Source organism: Colletotrichum orchidophilum (assembly GCF_001831195.1).
Source record: "Colletotrichum orchidophilum strain IMI 309357 chromosome Unknown Scaffold_72.1, whole genome shotgun sequence".
NCBI classification, from domain to species: Eukaryota; Fungi; Ascomycota; class Sordariomycetes; order Glomerellales; family Glomerellaceae; genus Colletotrichum; species Colletotrichum orchidophilum.
Genome location: NW_019173028.1, coordinates 19,718 through 46,163, shown reverse-complemented (window position 1 = coordinate 46,163; position 26,446 = coordinate 19,718). Strand labels below are relative to the sequence as shown.

The 26,446-nt window shown below is 53.7% G+C and overlaps 10 protein-coding genes across 10 annotated transcripts; 7 read left to right on the top strand and 3 right to left on the bottom strand.

Annotated features, from left to right (window-relative positions):
- Positions 1-376: 376 nt before the first annotated feature.
- Positions 377-2,878, top strand: CORC01_08436 (uncharacterized protein; the record flags this gene model as incomplete). The annotated part of the gene is made up of 1 exon (XM_022620067.1): positions 377-2,878. One exon carries the CDS (start codon positions 377-379, stop codon positions 2,876-2,878), a length of 2,502 nt encoding a protein of 833 aa, XP_022473379.1.
- An 818-nt stretch (positions 2,879-3,696) lies between these two features.
- CORC01_08435 (uncharacterized protein) lies at positions 3,697-4,782 on the top strand (the record flags this gene model as incomplete). Its single annotated transcript, XM_022620066.1, has 1 exon — positions 3,697-4,782. One exon carries the CDS (start codon positions 3,697-3,699, stop codon positions 4,780-4,782), a length of 1,086 nt encoding a protein of 361 aa, XP_022473378.1.
- Positions 4,783-7,706: 2,924 nt separating this feature from the next.
- On the top strand, positions 7,707-10,633 carry CORC01_08434 (uncharacterized protein; the record flags this gene model as incomplete). Its single annotated transcript, XM_022620065.1, has 2 exons — positions 7,707-10,082; positions 10,163-10,633. The coding sequence occupies 2 exons, from the start codon at positions 7,707-7,709 to the stop codon at positions 10,631-10,633; spliced, it is 2,847 nt and encodes a 948-aa protein (XP_022473377.1).
- A 591-nt stretch (positions 10,634-11,224) lies between these two features.
- CORC01_08433 (chromo domain-containing protein) lies at positions 11,225-13,306 on the bottom strand (the record flags this gene model as incomplete). Its single annotated transcript, XM_022620064.1, has 1 exon — positions 11,225-13,306. The coding sequence occupies one exon, from the start codon at positions 13,304-13,306 to the stop codon at positions 11,225-11,227; it is 2,082 nt and encodes a 693-aa protein (XP_022473376.1).
- Positions 13,307-14,328: 1,022 nt separating this feature from the next.
- CORC01_08432 (uncharacterized protein) lies at positions 14,329-15,220 on the top strand (the record flags this gene model as incomplete). The annotated part of the gene is made up of 3 exons (XM_022620063.1): positions 14,329-14,931; positions 14,993-15,065; positions 15,120-15,220. 3 exons carry the CDS (start codon positions 14,329-14,331, stop codon positions 15,218-15,220), a joined length of 777 nt encoding a protein of 258 aa, XP_022473375.1.
- A 199-nt stretch (positions 15,221-15,419) lies between these two features.
- Positions 15,420-16,929, bottom strand: CORC01_08431 (ThiF family protein; the record flags this gene model as incomplete). The annotated part of the gene is made up of 3 exons (XM_022620062.1): positions 15,420-16,413; positions 16,466-16,679; positions 16,734-16,929. The coding sequence occupies 3 exons, from the start codon at positions 16,927-16,929 to the stop codon at positions 15,420-15,422; spliced, it is 1,404 nt and encodes a 467-aa protein (XP_022473374.1).
- Positions 16,930-17,250: 321 nt separating this feature from the next.
- On the top strand, positions 17,251-17,883 carry CORC01_08430 (uncharacterized protein; the record flags this gene model as incomplete). Its single annotated transcript, XM_022620061.1, has 1 exon — positions 17,251-17,883. The coding sequence occupies one exon, from the start codon at positions 17,251-17,253 to the stop codon at positions 17,881-17,883; it is 633 nt and encodes a 210-aa protein (XP_022473373.1).
- A 1,760-nt stretch (positions 17,884-19,643) lies between these two features.
- On the top strand, positions 19,644-20,309 carry CORC01_08429 (stress-induced bacterial acidophilic repeat domain-containing protein; the record flags this gene model as incomplete). Its single annotated transcript, XM_022620060.1, has 4 exons — positions 19,644-19,678; positions 19,763-19,876; positions 19,939-20,058; positions 20,183-20,309. The coding sequence occupies 4 exons, from the start codon at positions 19,644-19,646 to the stop codon at positions 20,307-20,309; spliced, it is 396 nt and encodes a 131-aa protein (XP_022473372.1).
- A 2,633-nt stretch (positions 20,310-22,942) lies between these two features.
- On the bottom strand, positions 22,943-23,236 carry CORC01_08428 (uncharacterized protein; the record flags this gene model as incomplete). The annotated part of the gene is made up of 1 exon (XM_022620059.1): positions 22,943-23,236. The coding sequence occupies one exon, from the start codon at positions 23,234-23,236 to the stop codon at positions 22,943-22,945; it is 294 nt and encodes a 97-aa protein (XP_022473371.1).
- A 195-nt stretch (positions 23,237-23,431) lies between these two features.
- On the top strand, positions 23,432-24,527 carry CORC01_08427 (Ulp1 protease family protein; the record flags this gene model as incomplete). Its single annotated transcript, XM_022620058.1, has 5 exons — positions 23,432-23,528; positions 23,666-23,680; positions 23,785-23,834; positions 23,883-23,902; positions 23,972-24,527. 5 exons carry the CDS (start codon positions 23,432-23,434, stop codon positions 24,525-24,527), a joined length of 738 nt encoding a protein of 245 aa, XP_022473370.1.
- Positions 24,528-26,446: the final 1,919 nt, after the last annotated feature.

Below are 26,446 nucleotides of genomic sequence, written 5' to 3'. Positions count from 1 at the left end.
GTTCTTTGCTAATACTCGCAGCAGCTTACCGCCGCAAATCAGGGGGCAGCGGCTTCGTTGGAGACCCTTCTATAGCTTTCTTGAGTTTGAATCTTCGTCAAATTTCAAATCTTTTCAGCCAAGGCTTTTGAGGGGCGTAAAAATGTCAGTGTACGAGGGAAGAGGATCAGCCCGACTTACATGGATCGTATGAGCCTCACAATATGTCATTCGTTCACCATCCACCCAGTCATCATTGGCCAATAACACTTCAAGATTCACTCTACCCCGCAGCCTCTGACGGGCACTCGCCTGATGGCTGCCTGGCTTGAGTTCCCATTCGCCGCTTGCGATAGAATTGAGACAATTCTGATGACATGACAACTCAGCCATCAGTATGCAGGAAATACCGTCTATCCAACTGCACCGCACGGAAACCAACCGTTTAAAGGACTGCGCTTTCTGTTCGGATAGCAGGAAAACCACCCCTAATCCCCGTCTCTGCCGTGGCTGCCAGCCTTGGAATGACTTCTTCCATGTTGTCTTCTGCTACTACGCTTCACGGGAGGAGGTCGACGTCTCAGCTTTCGATCCCGACTATGGCGAATCGCGGTCTGCTTTCTACGACTTTCAAGCTCTGACCTTTCAGACGCTTAGAAGCGCCACCGATCACCCGGAGTGCATGATATGCCAACTCATCAGCTCGCAGTTGAGCATCATAGCTGCTGGCAACCATGATTTAAAATTCGCAATTTGTGGGCTGTTTCCCAGTCGAAGGACAGATCCGAGCTATCGGACCGTCAGATCCGATACGGGCCGTACGGGATCCTTCATCGAGAGATGCGCCTTGGCTATTTGCATTTTAGGACTCGCACAATCCGCGGGCAAACCAACCCAAGGCTATCACCCCGTGGTTTTGGAGATTTTGCTACACTATGGAGCCGTAGACGGGAGCCAACTCGAGTCAGCAGAGCTCTGGGATCGACGATACATTAACGTCAGCCTTCTTCGTAACTGGTTGGAAGGCTGTCATGCCTACCACGGACCCAAATGTAACGAACCATTGACGGAATCAAAGCTTCCTACAGAGTTTCGCGTCATCGACACAAAGCGCAGGCGAATCATTCAACCAAAGACTCAGATTCCGTTTGCGGCACTGAGTTATACGTGGCGGCTTGCAACTGCTTCAGCAGAACGAGACCTTCATTTGACTCTGTCGAATGTAAACGAGTTGAAACACACAGACGCTCTCTCGCCGGATGTATTGCCTGAGGTTGTGGTGGATGCCATGCACTTATGCCGGAATATCAGACAGCGGTACCTCTGGGTCGATCGTCTATGCATCTTGCAGGACGACGAAGATCTCAAAATGATACAGATCAACGCCATGAACGATATTTATCAGCTTGCTGACTTCACCATTGTTGCAGCTGCGAATGGTGTTGGCGCTGGTTTGCCTGGACTGACGACACGGCCAAACATCACCAGCCATAGGAATCATTGCTGGCAGTTCATCAAGCATGTACCGAAAAGAGTCGATGGCACCGGCTCAGAAGATCATGCGTCCATGGAGCATGCCATTGTTGGTATTGCGCCTCTGAGCGAGAACCAGGTCATCAGCTCTAGCGAGTGGAACTCGAGGGCGTGGACCTTTCAGGAGAAGCTCTTATCCCGGCGACACATCTTCTTTAGCAACGGGCACGTCTACTTCAGCTGCTTCCACGAGGGATCTGAGCTTCACAGATACCCGGACATCTTGCATTACCGACCATTCAAGGAGTCAAAAACTGTTGGAACCAAGAAAGAGCAAGATTTCGGCGGAAGAGGTTTCGAAAAGGGTCTACGATCTGACGAGTACAGCAACGATGGCGTACTCGGGTTTTATCCGCTTTTGGTGGACCAGTACACCAAGCGCACACTCGGTCGTCGGGAAGACGTGTTGAGCGCCTTTGCTGGAGTTGGCAATGTCGTCGCTGCCCGAGCCAAAACGCAGATGCTGCTGGGTCTTCCTGAGAGATACTTGGCGCACAGTCTCCTGTGGTCCTTTTGTTCTCCCTTGGGTATCACTTACCGCACGGCTGAAGGGCTGAGGCTTCCATCCTGGACGTGGACTACGAGACAAGGTTCCGTCATCTACCAACGCTCTCTCGGAGGTAGAATTGACGGCGACTGGTTAGACCCGATGTACCAGATTCACTTTGGGCACCTAGTCTACTTCTGCTACTGCGATCCTTTTTCCAGTGGACCCTCAAGAATCAGCAGTATTTACGAAGGCAAAGTATGGTTTCCGGAAGATCGAATCGACGATTCTTTGCATCAAGAAGACTTCCAGCGAGATCTTGAAGCCTTCTTTAATCCAAAAGAAGAGTCTATCCGAGTACCAGGCTACAAGGATCCTCGGCAACAGTCATCATGGAGCTCCGTGATTGAAATGTGGAAACGGTCTCCGCATAACCCCATGGAAGCTCGCCATCACATTAACATTGACAGCATCACGAGAGCCAGAGCAGAAGAACACCCTCAATGCCTCGTTTTCAACACAACGGTTGCCAGACTTCGTATAGGCTCCCATCTCCGCGGTAATACCGACGGCATTCAACTTGCTCTTTATGACAATGATGGCACGCAAATTGGGACTACCGCGCCCATGCACAGAGACTGGGCTATGAAATGCCTGAGCATAGGGACGAGTCTTTACATGGTGGTCGTCGCCGCGGGTCTCAAGTTCCCGGGGACCTGGGAGCACAATCCCATGTTTGCGGAAAGCCAGGGATATGGGTTGTACGTGTTGATGACATCTCGTACGAGCGGACTTTACTCTCGTCTCGGGATCGGTTTCGTTTCCTTGGATGGATGGACCTCTGTTGAGCCCAGCTGGGAACCGGTTGTTTTGATATAGTACGACAAATAGATCTCAAAAAATAGAGTCTCTTCAGCTTTTCGGCCGTGTTACATAAGGAACAAAAAGATAGCGGGGAAGCTGGGATTGTATTTATCCCCATCGGCCCCGACGGTGTGAACTATTTGAGGCCACGAAATATCTCAACATACCAATAAGCAGCTGCCAGTTATCGTGGCAGACTCTCATTGTACATATTCACCTATGCTTTAGTTAGTAAAGGCTTTCTCTTTGAGTTCGCATTATGTCTTTCGGTTTAAAATCAACATTAGGCCGAGTGGGAATATAAAAGCTAATGACTAGACAACAACATACCATTCTCGGTGTTGGAAATATAACTGCATTTCAAAAACAACTCTTCAAATTCACTTTACATTTCATTATCGTTGCAAGACAATGAGGGCAATGTTTTTTATTCGTGGCAAAGCTTACGAATTCTGAGAACTTTTACCCATTCAAACCATGCGTGTACCTTCAGGCCATGGCTTACTTGGTAGCCAAGTCGCTGATCAGGAACGTTTGCTCCGGTGGTCGCAGCCATCGGCGGGTGCATGCGCCCTTCCCGGCGAAGTGACGTCAATAGCTCCCCACCATATCACTCTAACACAAGCTCCCGTCGAGCTCCCCAAGCTCCCATCCCTTCTTCATAGCTCAAACTAACTACAACGTCTTTTTTCCAAGGTGCCCGACCTTCAGTATTTCAACAGTAATTCTTTCTAATTCATCATTCTTAAGGATACTCCTTCTCCAGAGGCCATCGCCAGAAGGGTATCCAAGAAAGACCTTGGCCCTAGGCCCTAGGCTCGTAAACCGCCACCATGCAGATCCGAAGCATCTCTATTTCGTCCTCGATTCTCGCAGCCATATCAGGCGACTCGAACAAGCCCGACAAACCGAGTCTCAAAAAGCGCATCTTTCGCGTTCTCGCCTCTTTCCTCTCCGTCTTCCACCTTCCCCTCGCCCGATACCGCGCCGCAGACTTCCTCGAGCTTCGACACAATGTCTGGCACCTCGACGAGGACGAGTACACAAACTCCTTCCACCTCGCAAAGAAGGCTGCCAAGGGCAAGGGCCGCGAATCCGATCTAAAGCCCGTCGGCGATCTAGGGTACAGCGGCTCGACCTTTTTCACGACGGCCGATGGCAAGTTTCTTATCAAGTCGCTGCCCCGCCGATTCGAGCACGAATTCTTCACGCATGACTTGTTCGACGCGTACGTCGCGCACATGAAGAGACATCCCCACAGCTTACTGGTACGCATCACCGATATGGCGTATACCGCGAAAGCGACGATTGGCGGGATCCTCGGCATGGCGCCAACGCACCACATAATCATGGAGAACCTGATGTACGGCAAGAAGGAGGAGGAAACCGATCACCGAAGGAACCAGTGGGAGACGTACGACCTCAAGCCGAACGATTACTTCTTCCCCGAGCGGGACATTGCCAACGGGAATCTGGCGCCAGACAGCGTCAAGGAGAGGTTGATTGACGAGTTTGAAGACAAGGTCCGCGTCACACCCGTCCAGAAGAAGGAGCTGCTCGATCTCCTCGAAGCCGACACGCAACTCCTCGCCGACAACAACGCCGTCGACTACTCCCTCTTCATGGTGCGCTTCCCCGGCCCCAACGTGCTCGATGAAGCCCGCGACGTTCCCGTCATCCAGTCGGACGCCCACCCGTGGCGCACTGGCCTGACGGACGCCGATGGCAACTGGACCTACCGCATGATCGTCCTTGACTTTTTCTGGGCCAAGCACAAGTTCCGTGCCAAGGCCATGACGGGACTCGTCAAGTCGTACAACGTGTTTGCTGGACACGGCCCCATGAGCATTACTGCTAACCCTGTCGAGTACCGTGAGAGGTTTCTCAACATGATTCGGGATTTCGTCATTGAGGTGTGAGACGGTCAGTCGATGGGTGTTATGTGTTGAGGTTTCTCTTGGTAATTGGCTTGTCGGAGCGCGGCGTTGAGCTGGCATGTATACCCCTTTTTCCTCTCATAGCGTCAGTTTTCCCTTTCAAGATGGCAGAATGAAAGATGCACTTTTCGTTGCCTATGACTCTGCTTACGCGTGTAGTGACGTTGTCTAATATCATAAAGGCAATATATCCAGATATTAGCTATTCCACAGTGTCGCAAAAACGACACCGTTGATTGTGGGCAGCAATTAGCGCTATATATGTCCTACGACATCAAGTTTCAATGTTCTCATCACATGTTGCCCTGTCTGCACCCATGTCACCAAACCTATCATCGTTGGCCAACACACCTATTCCGAGTCAATTGCTCTTATGAAGAGACCTGATTGTGCTATAGAAGTGTAAAAATGGAGGTCCTCGATTCGAGGGACCTTTTAGCCGATCAAACGGTATTCCCTATTCAAGTGAGGTAATGCTTGGTCACCTTTCTTTCTGCATCTCGAACTACTTGTAATATTTCCTCAATTGGCTTTCTTCAGTGATAATCCAATTTAGTTTATCCATTCCACATCTGTGGCGTGAGCTCTTCCATGTAATAGACCCTGAACTATTACACACACCTTGTTTTCCTCATCCCAGTAGTCTTGCTGGGCTTGCTCACCACCATCCTCGTTGATGCTGTGATGACCGGGGTCTTTGTAGAAGGTTTATCCGAAGGAATCATCTACACTCGGCTCCTTCAGAAAATACATTTTCTGGTTATATTGAAGAGCCCCAGTGCTCTCATGGCTACCCCTGCCTTATTGTCATCGTTCACGTCTTGTTTGCCGCTTTGAACCTCGTCTTAATAGGAATTCTGCCCTGACCAAGTTCATCTGTGGCATTTCGATGCTGCTGTCTACTGAGCTCTTTGAGGATCTCTTTCAGCTTTGGCTGCACTCAGCTGTTCGATTCAAAAGCCTAGCACCGTCTATCACAGAATTAAATCTCTCCCCTTGCTGAAATGTCTGGTCAGTCTGGTTCCTATCGGGTCTGCTTCCTGTTCAGTGTCTTTCGTCCGGTCCCCATCCAATCTCCTCTGTCTAGTTTCCGTCTAATTCCTGTGATCTTTCTGATCCACTCCGTCTGGTCTTGTGCGGTCCCCGTCCGGTCTTCACTGCTAAATTTCTGTCTGGTCCATGCCGTCCTGTCTCAGGCTTCCCTGCCTAGTCTTCTCGATGTGGTCTTCCTGTCTGCTTTTCTCCCTTTAGGTAGTCTTCCGTGTCTATCTTAGTCCCCGTTCCCACCCCCTGCTCCCATGATTATAAAATGGCCAAATCTATCCTCAATTCAAACTTCTTCTCCCGCTCACACAGAAACTTCCTCATCACTTCCTCTCTCTCCCTCCTCCTTCCCGCCTTGGCACTCATGAAAAGCTCTCGCCCTCTCCAGAGTCTGGAGACTGGAGAGAATCTATAAAGGAAGGAACTTTTTTTTTCCTTTCTTCCTTTTCCCATACTCTCCCTCCCACACTACAAAATCGTCACCACCTCCCCCTTCTCACTTTTTACTCCTCAATAGCTCCTCACCTTTTTCTGGAGTCCGGAGAGCATAAATAAAAGACAGCACTTCTTCCTCTCCCCCGTTCTTCCACTCTTCATCCTCCCACCACCACAATATCCCCACGAATCAGGAACTTCACCTCCTCCCTGACCTCTTTCTTCACATTTAACGCTGATAAATCAGTATCGAGGAACACAATCTCAGGGTCTCGCCCAGACCGAGTCACGAAGTGGATATATATCTTGATTGAGCTTTCGTCTAGGAAGACTACGCCTGAGGTAAGGTACCTAGGCAAGAACCACCCTCATCGTCTAGAAATCACGTTTCAACATCATCATTAACACATCTTGGCTTAGCCAAGCATCCTACTCGAAGCACTTCACTTTCTTTCCTCGATTCTTTCCTCGACTAAGCCTCAACCTGAGTCTGACCTTCTCTCTCAGTCCGCCTTCCATACCCAGCTGTTCCTGTTGCCCTAGCATCTCAGGTACAACTTCGACAACTTCCACGTGATGAGACTTGGCTTGCAAAAATCTTCTACAGCAAGCCCAAGCAAGAAGATTGTTAAATAATCAATACCAGACCCTCCAGCTCAATCGCAAGGTTGACCTCTACATTTTCTGCTCCGTCCACGGGTAGAAGCAACATCCAATTCAAGGACAACTTTGCTGGTCGCTCTTCTATACGACACTTTGCTAGTCCCCTAGCTTTTTCAATTCAACATACCTGGGTCAGGTATTATCTAACAGACACAGCCAGGTAAGTCAAAGTCCTTCAATTCGAACTCAAAGTCCATTGCGTCCCTTCAATGTTTTAGCCCTGCCTAAAGGTTCTGCTGCTGCTTGCTCTACCCTGTGTGGTTGGCCCGAGCCTACCTTAAGTACTTCCACAATTCTCCTCCGCGCCTACCTCCTCTACTCAGTCTTCCAGATGCTCCCTTCCTTGAACCTGTGCCATCTTCCACCTGCCCTGCGGGCCGCTGGCGCCTTTCCCGGGGTGGGCCGGACGTGGGGTACAAAAGCTCTCGCCTTCATCCTGCGCCTCCTACTTTCCTTTTCACCTAATCAGCATCAACACTCGCGATGACCCAGCCTTGACAGGCTGGTAGAGCAAGTGGTAGTTTCAAGCGTTGTTTCTGATCGATTCGCTGGAAGAGTCGAAATCCAGTACTATCTTTGCTCCCACCCCTTGTTATTTTCCTTTCTCGCCTCTCCTTCGGCCTCGCCTGGGGAAGCATCGTCAGTTCACTCATTTAACTTCTCTCGTTTATAGTGTTTTCAATCGCAGAGCTGCAAGTCCCGTGAACAATCTCGAAAGCTCTTCTCGATCTCCTCCATCTGCAGCAGGACGCAGTAACGGCAAGATGGTGGACACACTCGACCCCCGCTTCCTCGGTCCCGTTATCGAACAGGAGCAGGATGACGATGGCAGGTCGACTGTTTACGCGTCGACTGACAATGGCTGGACTAATGATGGCCAAAGCGACGCCGGCAATCCGCCCGCCCCTGCTCCGCCAACTTTTCCCCAGTCAGACTCGACGAAACTCATTGATTTCGACGACTCTGAGGGTGGCCAAGCTGCTGTCGCTGACAACAATTCCATCCAGACGAGTCCCGATGTCATCGAGCAAGGCTTCGCCAAAGAGGTTGCTACGATCTCGTCGAGCGGGAATACACCTCCGATCAAGCCTTTTCAGTCAGGTCGCAAGGTCCTAGACCCTTCGTCAGCCGAGTTCACTCCCAGCAGCTCGGCCCCAGACGACTTGCCGTCGATTCACTCTGTCTCGTCGTACTGCGATGCTCGGCAGAGCCAAGAACCCAGATACGATCTTGTCACCACTCTCAAGTCTCGTCTCAAGCAGCTCGAGATCGACCACGAGACTCTCAAACGTGAGAACGATAATCTCGACATGGTCAACGAAACGCTCAAACACCAGTCGAACTTGGACGAGTCTACAATCACAAAGTTGAAGGATCGTATCACCGAGGCCGAGCTTCTCAGACGCAGGGCGCAGACTTACTCTGTCGAACTCAATGAGCGATGCAAACAGGGTCAAGGAGCCTTGAGCCAGCTTCAAGAAGAATTCGAACATAGTCAAATCCAACTTGAAGAGTACAAGAACAAGTATGCCGGGGCTGTTGCAAGCAATGGACCTCTCCATTCCCAAATGCAGGGCATGCAGAATTGTCTGCTCAATGCTGTTGAGCGAGCCAAAATGTACGAGGCCTTCATGCGCAACTTTCTTGCTGATCATCCCGAGTTTACAGCAGCTTTTGCCATCATCGGCGTTTCCCCTGATGGCGTTGGAAACATGAACGCGAGTACCCCAACGCCCCCCGATGACGAGCCTCTGATCTCTTTTGAGGACTCTTCACCTACACTTTCCAAGCCTCAGAGTATTCGTCCTAATTTTTCGGCCGAGGACCGGCAGCCTAGTTCTCTGAGTCCGCCCCTAGACAACCGAAGCATTGAGACGGCAGATTCCCAGCACACTCAGGTCCACAAAGCGACTGGTCTAGACTGGAGTGAAGACAGCGATAACATATGGGACTCTCCATGCCAGAGAGAAATTGCGCTGCAGATACATCAGCAAGTCATCGGAAGTCGTCACCCTTTAAAGGTGCCGGGTATGTTGAAATACGGACTTCGGTATATCCGAATCGAAACTGGTCAGAAGCTAACTGCCAACTACGGCGTACCAGATGTGGCCTCCCGGACTGTCATCATGACTGGACTTCCTGACGATGTCCATGTCCAGCGAGTCCTTGAGCACATTCGGGGTGGTCGGATTCTCAAAGCTCAGACAGCTCCGATGGGAACTGGCGATAACCGCTTCAACCATGCCTACATCGAGTTCATCTCCCCGGAGGATGCCATAGCGTTTTACCGCTGCAGCCTCAATCGCGAATTCGGATTCGCCACGGCGAGTGACAGCTCGGTCCGAGTCCGCATCAGCATTCCCACCACGGACTCGTTCCCTCTGAATACTTCAATCCTGACCATGATTCGGGAGGGATCTACACGTTGTCTCTCCGTTACTGGATTCCCCGTCATGCACCTGCATGCAGTTCTCAACAAAGCTGGATTGGCCTACACTTTCGCCGAAATCATTACGCACTTTGTCTACTCTGATGATGGAAGCTTTCAGATCTCGTTTTCCAACATCGAGTCAGCTGTACTTGTCCGTAAGTGCATCATTGGATCCCCTCTCTACACCGGTTCACCCGATGGACGCGAAGTGGCCTTTTGTCCGGACCCATGCGAAGCCTCTCTTGAGAGCCTCCCCCAAGTTGCGTTCTTACCGACAGACGCATCTTTTAATGTCGACATCCTCTCTGCTGAGAATGCTCGTGACTTCCAAACTAAGGACAACGCCGGGGCCGAGGATCAGCGCTATCAAGAGGAACGGCTTGCCAATGCCCATTCGGATGATCCAGAGGAAAAGGCAGATATCGAAGCCTTGCGAGAGAGGCAGAAGCCCATTGTTTGGGAAAAGGGAGCGAACTGGGACGAAGCCATCGAGTACATGGCTCTCGATCCTGATCAAGGAAAAGAGGTTCGTCACCGCAGAGATCCCGAGTCGGGTGCTTTCCAAATGATGTATTATGGTGGTTGGGCCTACACCACCGAACAGTCGCAAAAGGAATGGCTGCACTATAACATCGACAGCCCAAATGCTTACACGCAAAAGACTGCAGATCTCATTTATGCGAGCACTGGCTGGATCGACCAGCGAAAGGTGAATGCCTATCTCCGAAGCAAGGAGGCCCGCAAGAGGCACAAACAGCAAGACAATGATGCTAATCAAGAAGTCAATAGATCGTCGTTGACGACGGTGGAATCTTCGGAGACGCAGACCAGTCTTTGAATCAGACATCGGACGAGCCTCGAGAGGAGTTGGTCGCTCACCGCCCCGCCTCGTCGAGGCCTTCGCTCTCGGAGCTCATTGATATGGGGAGCTCAGTTATATGCATGAATCCATCGGTTCGTGTCCCTGCCGGTGCTCATCACAACCACATTGAAAGCAACTCTGGATTGCGATTTCCGTCTCTTTTGGATCAATCGAACACAGACAACAATGTATCGACTCCGCCCTTGGCCTTCAATCAGCGCCCTCTGACGAATCAAACTGCTCTTTCGTCCGCCGCGCAGTCAGCCATGAGCGAATGCTTTGATGGAACTTTACACGGAATCACGAAGGCAGGCTTCAATGAGCTGGCAGCCCGGATCGCCCAAGACAAGCGCGAGCCAAACAAAAAGAAGCCTTCCAACGATCAAGGCCCCTTTTAGTAGAGGAATGTCGGCAGGGAAGCGGATGGATAGGAGTGGGCACGATTGACGGGGAGAACTCGGTCGGGGATCTTGCGATTACGCGTCGTGACGATGAATTCATTGCCATCTTTGTGAATGCGTCTATTTGGCTCTGTTTGGCGAGTGCAGAGCGATGGATTGAAGATTCAGCGGAGAGATTGGTTGGAGAATGGTTCACAGTTAGCGCGATACAGCATAATTTCGTTGATTTGACTTCAAGGCCCCGAGTGAGATAGTGATGTCTCTCATGTCTTTAGGTTTCACTCGACAGCGATTGTGTACATTCTGACCAACGGTGGACGCGCAAGTCACCTGCGAAGATGATATTGTGATCATTTCTATTTTTCCCATTTGTGGCTATCTGCTCAACGTGAACACAACCCCATCGTGGCGCTTTCTCAGTCTCACGGTTGGATTCACGCGTGACAGAGAATTGGTATCTTGGTGATAATTGCATCGGGCCCACGCGTAGAGGCCCGCTTGCTAGAGGTACTCAAACAGTATTGAATAGCAGCAAAAGTGGCCACGCGAGGTCTCGCGTCATGGACCCAAATCTCAGGGACATCCACCTCATCTAGAAAACGTCGGGTTAAAGGGCAGTCCGGGCTCGTCCGTAACGAGCAGCATCTCATCCCCCTGATCATCGTCACCGTTCTCCGCATCGCCACCCTCCACAACAATCTCATCGCCCTCCTCGGCCTGTGCCCCGTTGTCGTCATCGTCATCGTCATCGTTACCGTCGTCGCCCTCGCCGCCTTCGCCATCCTCAAACGCTTGCGAAACGGACGAGTACTGTCGTGGTATGAGGTATTTGTCCATGGCGCCAACCTGCGGGTTCTTTGGGTGGTAGCCGTTCTGTATGTAAAAGTTTTTGATTACGTGCTGGGGGATGTTGGACTCGGGCTCCCATGTCGGGTTCATTGACGAGGGCCAGTTGCCCTTCCAGCGGACTCGAAAGAAGCGTGTGGTTTTCTTGCCGTGGGAGCGGGGGGAGACGCGGTCTTCTACGGCTTCGATGCGGAGGACCTCATAGACTTGCTCGTCTTCTTCGTCGGAAGCTTCTGTTGAGAGCTTGCCGCCTGTTTTTCGCGCGGTGTTGGGTTTGGCGGCGGGTTTGGATCGAACGGCTGCGCGTTTGCTGCCCGCTGTTGTGGCGGGGGGTGCTGAGAAGATTTGGGCCAAGGCTGCTTGTTGTGGTTCTCTTGATTTCGGGGTGGTTTTGGGTTTTGGGATTGATATCGGGTTGGTGAAGGAGGGTTGTTCTATTGATTGGACCGGCTGCGTGGGCGTCAGGTGGGAGTAGGCGGCCTTTGAGGCCGCGAGGGAGACCGTCCATGGGGTCGAGTTGTGGATTAGAGGCGTGAAGCCCGTTCTTGGTGTCGGAGTGTGAAGAAGCATCCCCGTACCGTTGCGTGGTGGGTTCAACGCCGGGGGCGCCGTGGCCGGCAGTGGTAACTTCCCGGCTTTGGGTGTAGGTGTTTGCACTTTTGGCGAGGACGAGTGCTGGGGCGTTGAAGGGGGGTCTCGTATCGAGAGGAGGGACCGCTTCGGCGGTTGTAGCGTCTTGATCCGCGGTGCCGTGGGTGTGGATGTGTGGTTCGCAGAGGCCGGGGGTATCGGCGGGAAGATGGTTTTCTCCCGCAGCCGGGTACTCTGAGAAAAAGACGCTTGCGGCGGTGGTAACGGCGGAAGTGCTGGCGAGCTCGTGGCTCCTCTGGACGAGTCGAAGGGCGTGCTCCGGCTGCTGTCCGTCTCGATGCCCGGCATCAACCGCGAGAGCGTCTGTCTCGGCGACCTCGTTCTCTGCTTTTTGTTGGGGGGTTCTAGGCCCGCCGGCAGACTGCTCTGTTCGCCAGAGTCGTACGAATCCTCCGTCAGCAGTAAGGGTTCCTCCCCATTCAGTTGCCGGAAGATGGCTTCGTCCTCGTCCGCTTCCTCCATCTCGAGGTCCCCTTCCATATCCAGTTCCTCAAAATCGTCCGCCAAGACACCCTTGGACGGCGTGGAAAGCGAAGGCGCATTCTTCCTCGGCCGACCTCGTTTCCTCTTCTCTCCGCCCGCGGCGGCGGGTGGTGGTGTTCTCAACTCCTCGGCCGCCCTCTGCTTCTTCCTCTTCTTCCTACCGCTCTTTGTCCCCTTGCTGGCCTTGTCGCCAAGCAGCACGATACCCTTCTCCCGCGCCTCAGCCTCCTCGACGGCGCGCACGTTCTCCGCCTGCTCTAGCTTGCGTTCCTCCTCGTCCTGCTCTTCGGCGCGCGCGGCGCACCACTCCTCGTACGCCATGGGCGAGACGTAGTCGCATATCCGCTCGGCATCGACCACGAGCCTCGCGGCCGGCAGGTCCGTCCATCCCACCACGTACTTCAGACGCTTCTTACCGTCCTCAGAGAGCGCGGGCGGGACGAAGAACTCGTCGCGGATGTAGGCCGTTGTGTCGCGGAGGGGCACGAAGGTTATCGGGGGCAGGCGGGGGCCGGTGCCGGGTTTGTAGCGGCGGTAGGTCGGTATATCTTCAAACACCACGGCGAGCCGGCGCGGTTCTGGTTCTCTTGGCGGCTTCCGGGTCGCGATTGAGGACGTGGCGGTGCCGCCGCCGCTACCGGGTAGGGTGGGGGGTTTCCCGAACCAGATGAGTTTCGAAGGCCGCGACATGGCTTCTTTCTCCTCGCGGAGGGAGTCACCATGCCACGCCTGATAGGAACGAGGCGGATTTATGCCACCGCGGTGCGGTCGTGGAAGGGAGGAAGGTTGTTCGCAGACGTCGTGTGTCGTAAGTCGAGGGGTCTATTGTCTGGGGATTAGCGTTCGTGTTCTTCTCGTGTCCGTGTCGCGTGCCCGCTAGGTCAAACCGATAATAACAGCCCGTTTGAACTCGACAGCACTGCGGGCTACAGACGTCGAAGAAAAAGAAAAAGACAGAGAGGAATTAGACGATGTCCCTCACACCATGGAAATTCGCACCTGATTTTTTGGGAGTGGTCTCCCCGATATGGGTGCTTTCTTCGGTGGGCGCGGTAATGCTTGAGGTGGGAAGAGGAAACTTAATTGCCTTAATTCTTTAGTTAGCGGTCTTCTCTACCAGCACAGCCACTACAAGTGTCAAAGCTGAGCAGACTGTATTCGATTTAAATCAGTGTATTACAAAAATTCATTAATTGGCTGTGTTCTTATTAACTTAGTTTGAAGTAAAGTTTGTAATTTGAAGTTTCTTATTTATTTATTTAAATGTGAAGCTATTGTTGAAGAAAATTATGTCTCTAAAACCCAAATTTGTAGTTATTCTTAAATAAAAAAAAAAAGCTGTAAATCTTGACCTACCATGGATCTTTCCTTCCATTGATCAGTCTCCGTATCCGATAAGCCCATTGCAGCAAATTGGTGCCGTTGGGATGATCTGGGGAAGCAGGGGCTGCAGGGGGGTCCGTGCAGAAGCTGCGGCTGGGCGTTTAGCGGCGCAGTCCAGCGTGAGGCGTTAAATCTTTGGTGGGCCGAGCTTGACCTCATCGCAAGGAGCACAAGCTCCATCCATCCCAGCTTCAGCAGTGGCCGTTTTCCATTTCTTTTCTCGCCAACCAGCCAAACCACAACAAAGGTCTCCCCTGCACCGCACACCGCAACGTCGATGCCCACGACTCACCAACACCATTAATAGCTATCGCAAAAGTCTCGCCACCATGCTGACGCCCACGAGCACCTTCGCCCTCCGCCTCGCCGGCCACGGCGCCGCCCGCGCATCGATTGCCTCTTCCATCGCCCGCACCACCGCATGCCCGTACTCGACCGCCTCCATGAAGCAGCACCAGGCCTCCGCCCGCCCAATCGGCCTCGCCTCGACGGGAGGCCCCATCGCGCGAACCAGCGCCGCCTTCGCCGCGTCTCCTTGGTCCTCGATCGTCGCCCGTGTCGTCCGCCAACCCTGCTCACAGCGCTGCAACGCTACCGCCGCCGCCGCCGCCGCCACCGCGGCGCAACAAAAGTCCGCCCCTGCGCCGGGGGATAGGCTGGACTGGGAGACGTTCTTCCAGCTGCGCAAGTCCCGCAGAAGGTGGCAGCTCGGCTTCAGCGTGATTTCCGGGCTGGGATCCTTCGTTGGTGGAGCTGGCATTCTGGCTACGGGCATTGCGGACCCGCTGGTGACACAGATTCCTCTGGATCCCTTTATCACGATGGGTCTTATGACGATGGGCTTCGGCGCTCTGGGATGGCTTATTGGACCCAGTGTTGGTTCTTTGGTGTTCTACACGCTGAACAAGAGGTGGAAGACCCAGATGACGGTGGTAAGTGACGCCTGCTGGATTCCAGGAGAGAGGCAAGTGCTAATTTGAATGTCTGCTGCAGAAGGAAAAGGAATTCTTCGCCCGCATCAAGAAAAACCGTGTTGACCCCTCCGTCTCCTCTGTTGGTAACCCTGGTAAGTAAACGTCCCAGAAACGGTTGAAACCACCAATGTGCTTATCTCTAGTAGTCCCCGACTTCTACGGCGAGAAAATCTCAAGCGTCAAGGGCTACCGCCAATGGCTCAAGGACCAGCGAGCGTTCAACAAGAAGCGTGTCAGCTTTGTGTAGGGTACCACCGACGACCCTTCACCACGGCTTGGCCAGGGACAGTTTCTTTAGCTTAATCACGATCATGGCTAGTGGGCGTAGACCGCCCTCCTCTCTTTGTAGCAATAGGGGTATCGCGTAGGAAAAGTATGTATCATGACGACACAGCCCCCCTCGTCAGAACAAATTCAACTTTTTATATCAAACTCCCTCCCGACTCTCAGATAAAAGGCAACGTGGGGTCCACCTGTTTCTTCCAAGCCCTCATGCCTCCCTCAATGTCGCCGATGAATCGTTTGCCATTATTATCCAGCGCCAAGTCTTTGAGTCGCCTCGCCGCCAGTTGTGAGTCGTTGCCGACCCTGCAGACCAGATAAATGGGCGAATCCTCTGGGAAATCCAATGGCAGCCACTCAGGTCGGGGGTTGACCCCGTCGCTTGACGGCTGCGTCTCCCTCATGAAATTGGCAATGGGGATGCTCAAAGCGCCGTCGAGGCTACAGATGTCAAAGTTCTCGCGCTCTCGAACATCCAACAGAAGATGCCGGCCGCCCTTCTCGTTTGAGACTTGTTTGTACTCGGTTGCAGATATGCGCTCCTCGGGCGCAAGAAGACTGACTGGCGCATTAACCCCGCAGAACGACACATAGTCGAGTGATCCCGATCGCAGAGTCTCGAGAGACAGCGTCGACGTCGCAGAACAAGCGAAGCAGTCCTTTCTTCGGCCCCGCATGCGGACAGACCTAAAGGGCCCGGACGGAGCCGCACCCGAAAAGATGAGAAGTGAAGGCGCAGCCGCCTTCTTACCCTTGACCTCAGGGTCGACCGCCCCAGCGGCAACGAGCTTGATTGCTTCGAGCGCTTGCAGGACACCCATGACGCCGACCACCGGCCCGAGGATGCCGCCCTCGCCGCAGCTGACCACGCTGTCGGGCGGCGGCGGCTTGGGGAATACGCAGCGGTAGCAAGGCCCGCCCTCTGGGCTGCCCTGTGGCGCGGCTGGCGAGTTGAGGATGATGAGCTGGCCGTCTGTGCGAAAGGCTGAGGCGGAGACGAGGGGCTTCTGAAGGAGGACGCAGATGTCGGAGATGAGGTAGCGGGAGGTCGGGTGGTCGGTGCAGTCGAGCACGAGGTCGTATTGCGATACAATTTCATCGGCGTTGTATGGCGTCAAATGTTGCGTGTGCGGACGATATGTCACTAGAGGGTTGAGACTGAGACGACGTGAGCTTGTTGGCGGCGTAATGAAGGGGAAGGGCTGCGTACCCCTTCAGGTATGTGATGGCGCTTTCGACCTTGGGAATTCCGACCCTGTCAGTCGAGTGGGCGACCTGACGGTGCAGGTTGGAGACCTCGACGACATCACCGTCGACGAGTCCAATGGTGCCGGCCCCCGCTCCGGCAATGTACGCCGCTGCGGGGCATCCCAGACCCCCGGCGCCGATGATTAAGATCTTGGACTTCTTTAGCCTGAGTTGACCTATTCGCATTCAGTGGTGGTTTCACAGCAGCCATAGGGGCTATAAGCGCCGACCTTTGACACCCACTTGAGGTATGATTAGCTGCCGTCCGTATCTCTCATAATCCTCGGGTTGCAGGGGCCATTTCCAGGGTTGAGCTGATGCTTCCTCCTGTGCCTCTTTCTCTGCGCTGGCCAGCTGTTCCTTAAGATTCTGAAGCTCGTGCTCAGCCCTTGCGACTTTGTGCCGCAGCTCTTCGATTCTGCTCATTTCGATATCACCATGTCGTGGGGTGTAAGTGAAATGGTGACTCCCAAGCGCGGAATTTGCGTGCGCTTGAATGCATGTCGGAGGTTCCGCCCCCGATCTCCGACCCCGCGATTTTAGATGACCCACCCTTCTCTTGCTTTTCGGCCCCACCACGAATTTTTGAAGCTTGCAGCATCCTCGAACTTCACCGGTCACTCGCATCGCACTCCGTCCAGGTCCGACTTTGAGCTCGTTTCCATCCAGCTACAAACTCTCAGGACTGTGAAGAGACAGGTTACTCAATATGGTAAGGCGAATTTGTCTCCCAGGTCTAAAAAGGCAATGTTAACCTCTCTCTCTCAGGCGCCCACAGCACCGACAAAGTCCCTCTCGACCCGCGAGAAGCGCATGGCCCGTATCCGCGGCGACATCCACCCCCTCGCGCCGCACAAGACCCTCCGCCCGGAAGCGCAGGTCGACGACGGCTTCCTGACCAACAAGAAGGATAAGCGGACCATGAAGCACAGCGCCTTTGTCAGCAAGGTCGCAAAGACGGCGCCCGGCCACTCCAAGACGCTCAAGCGCCGCCGCCCGAACAAGAAGCTCGTCGCCACCATGGAGTCGCTCGCCGACGCGCTGCCGGACCTGGATGAGGGCGCGCAGACGCTGGAGCAGCTGCGCGAGGGACAAGTCAGGCACAAGAGTCTCAAGAGCAGGCCTGGCGCGCTGAAGCGCAAGGAAAAGATTGTCAAGGCTGAGGTGCAGCGGTTCGGGGCTAGCATGGCGGCGTTGGCTTCCGTGCCTGCTGCTGCTGCTGCTGCTGCATCCGCGGGTGGTGCTGGTGCGATGGCGGTCGAGGAGACGACGGCGGACGGGGCCCAGGAGGCGACGTCGAATGCGACGGCGAACCGATGGGCTGCGTTGCGGAGGCACATTTCGAGCACCATGGAACAGAACCCTGCATTCAGCAAATAAGCCTTGCTAGTGGTTTTTATTCGACTTCAAATCGGCAGGGCCTGTTGTCCAGCAGTTGTCACAAGGGCAGCAGAGCAGGGCGCGCCAGACGACTGTGTTTGCGCCAACAAAGGGGACCCCAGACTTGCCGGCACTCTGCGTCACGTTTGCGGTTTATGTCCACGGCTAGCACACGCTTCTTTTGGAGGTATTTTGACTTCGGAATCGCCAGTTTGGACCGGAACTTGGTGCGGTATGCCGAGACGCATGAAACTCTCCGAGTGTGCATTTGTTGGACGACCCGTCAATGTGCGCAGCGCTGCACGGTAAATGCGCTAGAAGTCGCCAAATCTCTCGAAAGGGTTACTTCTCTGCTCAGGTATGAGCGGCGGCGAAATATCCGGCGCGTAAAGGTCCCCTCCTCATCGTCGAAATCAGGATGGCTCTGCAACATCATACAACCTGGGAGAGTCAACGCAGCCTGGTGGGGAGGATTCCAAGAGTTTTGGCGTATCTTGGCATCAGTCCATCAGATGTCTACAACAGTCAGGTCCTAGTCGCATTCCGGAATTCTCTTGGTGGTCGGCGCGGGGTTTGCTGGAGACCAGGATCAGGATGGCAACACCACTGAGTGTAGGAGCAGCTTTAGATGAGCTGGGCAGCAAGACCTCGGCGGAGCCAAGCATGGCACGAGGAAAACTCATCAGGCAAAGGCAGATCATTTTCGGAGCCTTCGTGTAGAGACTGTACATGTCTACAAGAAGAACCGCGCAGTATTCTCAGATCAAGAAGTGTGGTTTGAGAGGATCGAATTGCCGGCCGTCGCTCATCGTTTGGGACAACATTCTGATAGCCTATACTTGAAATAATTCATCGTCCTGTTGGCAGCACGTATCACCGTGATGTTGAGCTGCCTCGCGATTGTAGCCTACGAACATAGATTTGATGTGGTTCGTAAACGCGCCCCTTCAATCACATGCCAAGGAGCTTCCGTCTGCTTACTGTGCTGTTTACTGTAGCAGGGGTACTGTTCTAGCGCTTCAAGGGTAGGATATCGGCAAATATCTCTACGACGATCTTGTGAGCCGATGTCATTGCGTCGATCTTGAGGGTTGCAAACGCGTCGTAACATGATATATAGCGTAATGAGAACAAAAGGGGAAATCAACAAACAAAGTATCTGGCTAGGCCAGGTCAATGGATATGAGATTTGATGGATTGGTCACCTCCAACGGTCTGGAGTGGCCAACGGAGGGTTTTTGTGGACGTCTTGGCGAGCTTGACGGAGCGTTGATGTTAATTAGCTGAGGTTGCATAGGTACTGTACGAGTAGACGAGTTCAATACCAATCGACCAGGTTGTCTGATGGACGCACAAGGTAAGCACGTCAAGCAGCTTGCTCATCTGCACAAGATTGTAGCTACTGGGGAAGTGCATTTGTGAACTTCTTGATGATCTTGATTTGGGGTAGGTGCGCTTTTCCACCGTCATTTGTGGTCACCAACGGCGATCCACTGGAGAGGGGGAGGCTCGCTTGCCTGGAATTAACGTCACTTAGGGAAAGAACCGTGCAGCTGAGCAGGCAACAATCGCGCCTTCTCTTCATTAAGCCGCTCCTTCCTTTTGAAACTTGAAGCTCGTGGAGTTGATATAAAACTTGGAGAGCGTTGCCTTTCCCATCTCGATTTCCTCTCCCGCACCTACAACCAACTTCCTCCCACGGCCGCATTCCAAGCTCCCCCTACCACCACTTACAAAGACCTCAACCCAAAACCATCGACATGGCCGACACCAACCCCGGAAACTTTGCCAACCGGTATGACTTCGAGTGCTCCCTCCCAGGCCTCCAAGGCCTCTAAGGGTATGAACTGGCGTTTGAATGATTGCTGACCGTATAAAGACCCACAGAAGAGGTCCGCGAGATCGCGGCCAAGGGCGGCCATGCCAGCCACGGTGGCGGCATTGCACAGGAGGTCCAGACTGGCAACACTAACCCTGGTAACTTTGCGAACCGGTATGTCCTTCCTGATTTGCAACAAGAGCTTTGAGCATCGGGTGTCTGAAAATCCTCAATAGCCCCACGGAGGAGGTACGTGAGATTGCGGCCAAAGGAGGTCACGCCAGCCACGGCGGCGGCACCGAGGCCGAGACCCACTCGGGCACCGGCAACACCAACCCCGGCAACTTTGCCAACCGGTAGGCAGGCTTCACATGTTTCCCTACCATGCCCTGGCTCCCGGCTCCTTCACACCTGCAGCTCAGTCATAACTTAGCTCGCATGCGCGTCTCTGGTACATGAGCTTCACTGACGCTACTATAGGCCCAAGGAAGAGGTTCAAGAGATCGCAGCCAAGGGCGGCAAGGCGTCGTCCGGTTCATTCGAGCCCGGCTCTGAGAGGGCGCGCGAGGCAGGACGCAAGGGCGGTCTCGCAGGTGGACCCTACTGAGATGATATCGCAAGATAGACTTGGTGCTACTTTCGTAATCATTTCAACGCAGCAGTACGAAGTTGAGTGGACGAGAGGACGAAGCGCGATTGTACGATGGCTGGCACAAAAAGGATGGACATGAGATATGATGGATGGGCAGCAAAGACAGAATTGTCTCTAGGACGGACAGGGTTCCCCCGATGAAAACGACAGCAGAGATTCTAAATTCTGACCAAAGGCGTTGTTGTGTTGGCATTGCATTGCCCTGTCAGGCGTTTCGTCCCACTTCCGGGCCGTGAGCGGATGGCTCCGAGGCTTTGCGTGCTACGGCGCCTCCCCCTCCCTCCACCCCTCTCTCTCTCTCCCGGGGGAGCCCCCACCATATCCCCGGACCGTTCAATAAGGTGGGTCAAAGCGCACCATTTCCATAGCCAACTGTTTGAGAACGCTCGGCAGTTCCCAACGAGATTGAACCTTCCTGACCTTGTTCTGAGTTATTCGAAAGGGAGTGATATGTGCCCGGGTATTGATGGGATGCATTAAACTTGAACCCTCCTGGTTCAAACCGAATCGATTCTTTTGAATTTAACCCCAGTAGCAAGGCCCCATGTCGATGGCTGCCCTCCGTATCAACCCTCCAGCCCTGAGAGCGGGTGGGTTGGGGCTGATAGGATTTGGGCTGGCGTCTGGATCGGGGGCAAGCCACGTTCGGAGGGTGATCGGCGAGGGACTCAGTCTTGGTCGCTAAAGCCGGGGGCGTTTCCTCGTGACCAAAGTCTATGGAATTTTTTTTTTTTTACCAGCGCAAGTACTTTACCCAAGGTGAAATGTAGTGGCAGGCAAAGCATGGACCGCCGTAGTCCCAGACGGGAATAACCCGATGATTGGCCTCGTCCAGAAAGGGTTGCGGCGGAAAGTGCGCCAGGTGGGTGGTATCGCAGCCCGGTATCGTGATGCCGCAGCATGGTGACGTAGACGAGGTGAAACTGGGTACCTTTTTTTCCTTCATCGTCATTTACCAGTGCATCCTCGGTGCCTTACTTTCATTTTAGGACCACAAAGTAGCGTACTCACTCGGTCCCACGCAATCCCATCTCGCTCACGATTTGCTGTTTCCGTAGCGGAGAGGTGGGAAGGGGGAGGGAGGGCTCGTAAGTGAGACTTGACTGTGAGAGAAGGTTTTGTTAGAGGCTTAGCATGACATCCCACCCCCTCCTCCTCCTTCTCCTCCCTTCCCCGTCTCAGTCATTTGTCACAGGCAAACTGGTGTCCTTCGTGGGAATTGGTACCAGAATCGGACAGCGGCACTACGTACATAGGAGGTAGAGTTTTCCAGATCTTGCGCCTTTCTTTTTCCCTTTCCGTGCCTTGATTATCCGTAAGGTACGGTGATATTCCCCTCCCCCTGTCCTAGATTTCCCCATCGTCCACTGCAGAAGATCGGCCATCGAGACCAGCATCTTTCATTGGGTTCCCAATGGACCTCGTCGTCCCTATGTAAACTCGTGTGTCCCCCTCGCCCACTCGCCCAATTTTCCCCCACAGGCGCTGTCGTCTTTCGAAGCAAATTCTCCTTAGTTCCTTGCTGCTTTCTCCACGCGTATTTGATCCTCCCGTGGACCTTTTGCAGCTCACGGAGGAACCCTTCTGCGAGATATCTCAAACCAAGCCCCTGGGAACCCCCAGACCCTGACGGGCTTTCCTCCGTACCATGGCCGCGGCAGTCGACGTTCAAACAGCAGCAGGTGTCCCTCTCACGGGTATCAGCCGTCTGGGCAATCCAAGGTGTGTGTTTCTCTCTCTATTCTCTCGATCTGCTTATCCACATCCACCCATCATTGTCATCCCTTGGCTTCGTCAGCGCACTCGGTGGACCGGCACCTCAGTGGGTGCGCCAGAGAGACCAAGGAGTGGGGTCGCCTGCCAAATTGGGTTGGTAGAAGTGGTCCTAGCTCCCCGAGGTCCCCCACAAGTGTGGCTTGTCGAAACCTCGTCACCTCGCATTTTTCGTCTCCTTCCTTACCTCTTTCGCTGTGCTGCGCCACTCGTGGGCCACGTCTCCGCCCAACTCCAGCCCAGCCAGCCCCATTTTCCCTTCAACCTGCCTGCCTGCACATGCGGCACCCATCAGTGGGCTCCCCCCCGTTCATCGTCTTTCTCCCCGTTGGCTTCCCCCACCGTCGTCCATCGCTCCGCTCCGTCTGCGACCTGTGATCAGGAGCCTGAAGTTTCCCCCCGCCGAACAAGACACCCTCGTCGTTCCCCCCCGCCCCAAAATCCCCACCCACAAAAAAAAAACCCACACTCCCACCTCCCCCCCCCCCCCCCCCAACTACCCTCTTTTCCCTTCTACCACCCCCCCCCCTCCTACCCCTCCCCCCACCCCCCCCCCCCCCCCGCCCCCCCCGCCCAAAAATCCCGAGCCAAAAAAAAAAAAGCAAAAGAGCGGATTCGCAAAAGGGCCCTGGAATTTATTTTTTTTTGCTTTAGCTTTTCCCCCTCCATTATACCCTTCCCTTTCTCCCCCCAATTGTCCACATCCTCGGGACTTCTCACCTCTGTTCCTCGGCCACCAATCTTTCCTCTCCCGGTTCCTCGACTCCCCTACCACACCACAAAACAAACACGCTCCATCAAGCTACCTACTTCCCCTACCCCGGATACGTCCTGGTAAAGATCGGCGCTCTTCTCGACCGAACCAGTACCCTCTGACGCAACTCCGTGCCAAACAGCCGCTTCTTACCATTCCGCCCCTCTCGCAACCAACACTCATCGCCCCGCGTCACCAGCTCTTCCGGCCCCGGCTCGACCTCGACGACTCCCTCGATATCTTCTACAGCATCGGCTTCAGCAGCATCAGCAGCCTCCGTTCGACTCTCGCCCTCGACCTCCTCCTCGACAAGCAGCACCAAGTCCGACCCCAGGTCGGAGTCGCGCTTGAGCATGCCCTTCAGGAAGATGGCGCGTCACTTTGGTGACACTGTAAGATCCTCCTCTCCCGCTGCTCGCTCCTCTTCCCTTTTGGCCTTGATTTCCCTTCTCTCCGTACCGTACGCCGTACTGAGAAGTGAGACCTGATGAGGTCGCAACATCCCGTTTCCTGAACTCAAGTCGGACGACAGTTGCGGACAGGCAAGCATATGCCTCTCGTCTCGTCGCCTGTCCCAAGTGCGGCGGTGATGCTGGCAACGGCGGGGTATTTTTTTGGGGGTGTCGTCCTGTTTCAGCGCAACGCCAGTGAACTGACCCGAACTGCGTCCTAGCTCTCCCCGCAGCAACCTTACTTGTCGTGTAAGTCGCACTCCTTGCCCCAGTCCGCCGCAACTTCCGTAGTGATCACCTCCCGGCTGACAGCTTCCTTTTGCATGACGCAGATCATGATATCCTCCGTACGTACTCTTCCGATGACGAGGTGCCGGGACCGCGGGTTCCGGCCACTTAAACCTAAGACTGAGCTCACCGAGAGACGCTTGGCTTACTTCTGTCTTCGCAGTCACCTACGAAGACATCAAATCGCTCAAGAACGACTGGTTGACAGATAACGTACGACAATTCCCTCCTTGTGCCTGCTCCCAGCTAACCGGTATTTAGAACATTGCATTCTGGGAAGAGTGAGCCCTAACCATACCCAAATCCAACCAACCCCCCCTCTTGCGACTCCTCTAACATAACGACCGTAGATGGCTGGAACGCGAAGTCCTCCCAAAGTATCCGCAAGCCCGCATCATCCTTCTGCGGCCCTCGATGACCTTCCTCCTCATGAAGGAGCCCGACATGCGCCAGATCCGCTCCGCTCTCCCCGACTTCTCCAAAGTAACACACATCTTCCTCCCCATCAATGACGCGCGCAACGTCGCCCAGGCCGAGGGCGGCTCCCACTGGTCCCTGCTGCTCGTCAGCGCAATAGACGGCGTCGCCTTCCACTACGACTCGCTTGGCGGTGCAAACTACGCCGAGGGCCGCCTGGCCACCCACAAAATGTCCGAGATCCTCGGCCGCCCGCTCCGCTACCTGAACCTCGACGACTCTCCACAGCAGGAGAACGGCAGCGACTGCGGCGTCTTTGTCTGTATCCTGATGCGCCACCTCCTCATCAAGCGCCTGCTCAGCGCAAACGCCCGCGAAAAGGTCAGCATGAGTATGGCCAACAAGCTGATTGACAGCCACGGAGGACGCAAGGAGATGCTCAAGATCATTGAGAGCTTGCGCAAGGAGGGCGAGCGGAGGAGATCGTAAGCGCAAATCCCTCATACTTCATCCCCCCTTTACTGCTTAATTCTTTACTCCCTGCGGCTTGTGGATGATGTCAATGCCATCATCCTAATTCTGTACTCCTTGTTTTCGAAGCAGAAAATCGCTGTCTTGAAAGGGTTCCCTGACATCCCCTCTTTAAAAAAAGGAGAAGCGCATCACCGTATTCGTCAAAGACACCGCCCCGGATCGAGTAGTCAACAATAGGTCCCTCTCTCCCCTTGCATCACACATACCCGAGCACAAGGACGTAACTACGAGCTGTGCAAACCACACGTTTTACCGACGACTTATTTTAAATGTTTCGATATACGATATCCACGAACGCATGCACAGTGTATTTTAATCAACGACATAAGAAGGGGAGACATGGGGTGAATTGCATTTGGTAGGAGGAAGATGGAATGACGAGTCGACGCCCCTACCAATATCCAAGGATTTTTCAAACCATCGAGTCAAACGACAGCCGATTTAGGAGTCCGAACCCCCAATCAGTAGAGACAGCGTATACAGTAGGGACTGTGGAAGGCTGGCGGGTTCATGAGAAGATCGTGGTCGAAGAGTCCTTCACGCATGTGTCGGCACTAATGAAAATGCCAAGACTCAGCGAATCGCCATGAGATGGCAATTCAGCGGTCTCGGCGGTTTTAGTGGAGTGGGTGTCACAGAGCGTGGAAGAGGAGGACGAAGAGGGGGCGGACGAAGACAAGGCAAAGGCGAGGCGTTTGGCGTGCCAAGGCTGGTTGATTAGACATGAGAGACATTTGACTATATTCTCGTTGCTATCCAGGTTTTGATGGATTGTGATTGCCTGATTTACATGATGATTACTGACCTGTCTGGGTGCCATCCGCTCTCAACTGTGACTGTATCCATCCTGACAGTTTGAACTATCTGAATGGATTGTATGAGACAGATTCTCGAAATGCTGGGCTGTTGAATCGCCTCAGAGTGACAGGATTGGAGGCAATGACACCTATGAAGAGTATAGTGCCTGAGAAGATATGTATAGTTTACGGCATATTTACTCACTACATTGGCCTCCAGACCGTTTCCACTATCATAACCATCAGAACAAGCTACATTACGCACACATATCTCCACCCATGGGGAGAAAGGGAGACAGGGATTAGGCAATCTTGACATGTACGTTGAGGCTGCAATGCACGCTTCCTTCTGTATCTCGATAGCTACATCGACTTGACGTATTTCAACAGCATAGTGCGTTGACATAAACACGACCCCATGAGCATGGATCATTTGTAGACAACTTTGAGCATTCGAGGAAGTGGGCGGTCCGCCCCGTCTCTTTGAGGAGAACTGGGGCCGGACGACGACTAACTTTAATATCCAAGAATATGCATGTTTGTACGCCCCGGACCGAGGACTTTCTCCATGAGCTAGGCAGGGTGCCTGGACTCTTCGATGACGCCTGGGGCGGAGCATCGCCCATCACGGATAGATTATGATGGGGGGAATGATAAGATTGGGAGGCTTAGCGCACAAAAATTGACTGGGCTACTATTCCTCGCGGTTTATTCAAAGAAGTCCCTCTGGATACAGGCAGAGTGGACGATGATATAGACGCGCATATGGTTGCGAAGGAGCTCCTGAGCGAAACAGAAGCGCCGGACACGGTGGCTTCTCTAGAAAGCTCTTCAGAGACGAATTAAAAAACCAAGTCATGGATAGTACCAGAGAGCTTAGTGGGGAAAATCTTAGACGTGTGAGGCAAGGCCGGAGAGATGGAGGAAATAGGGAAGAAACCATGAGGTGTGGCGTGCTCCGCAAAGCTGGAAATACCTAGCGTGAAGACACTTTGGTATTCTCAAGTAGCAAAGCTATGCAGACACGGTATACCTTGTATGCTCGCAGGAGGGTGTCATGGAAGCCTGTGATCAAAA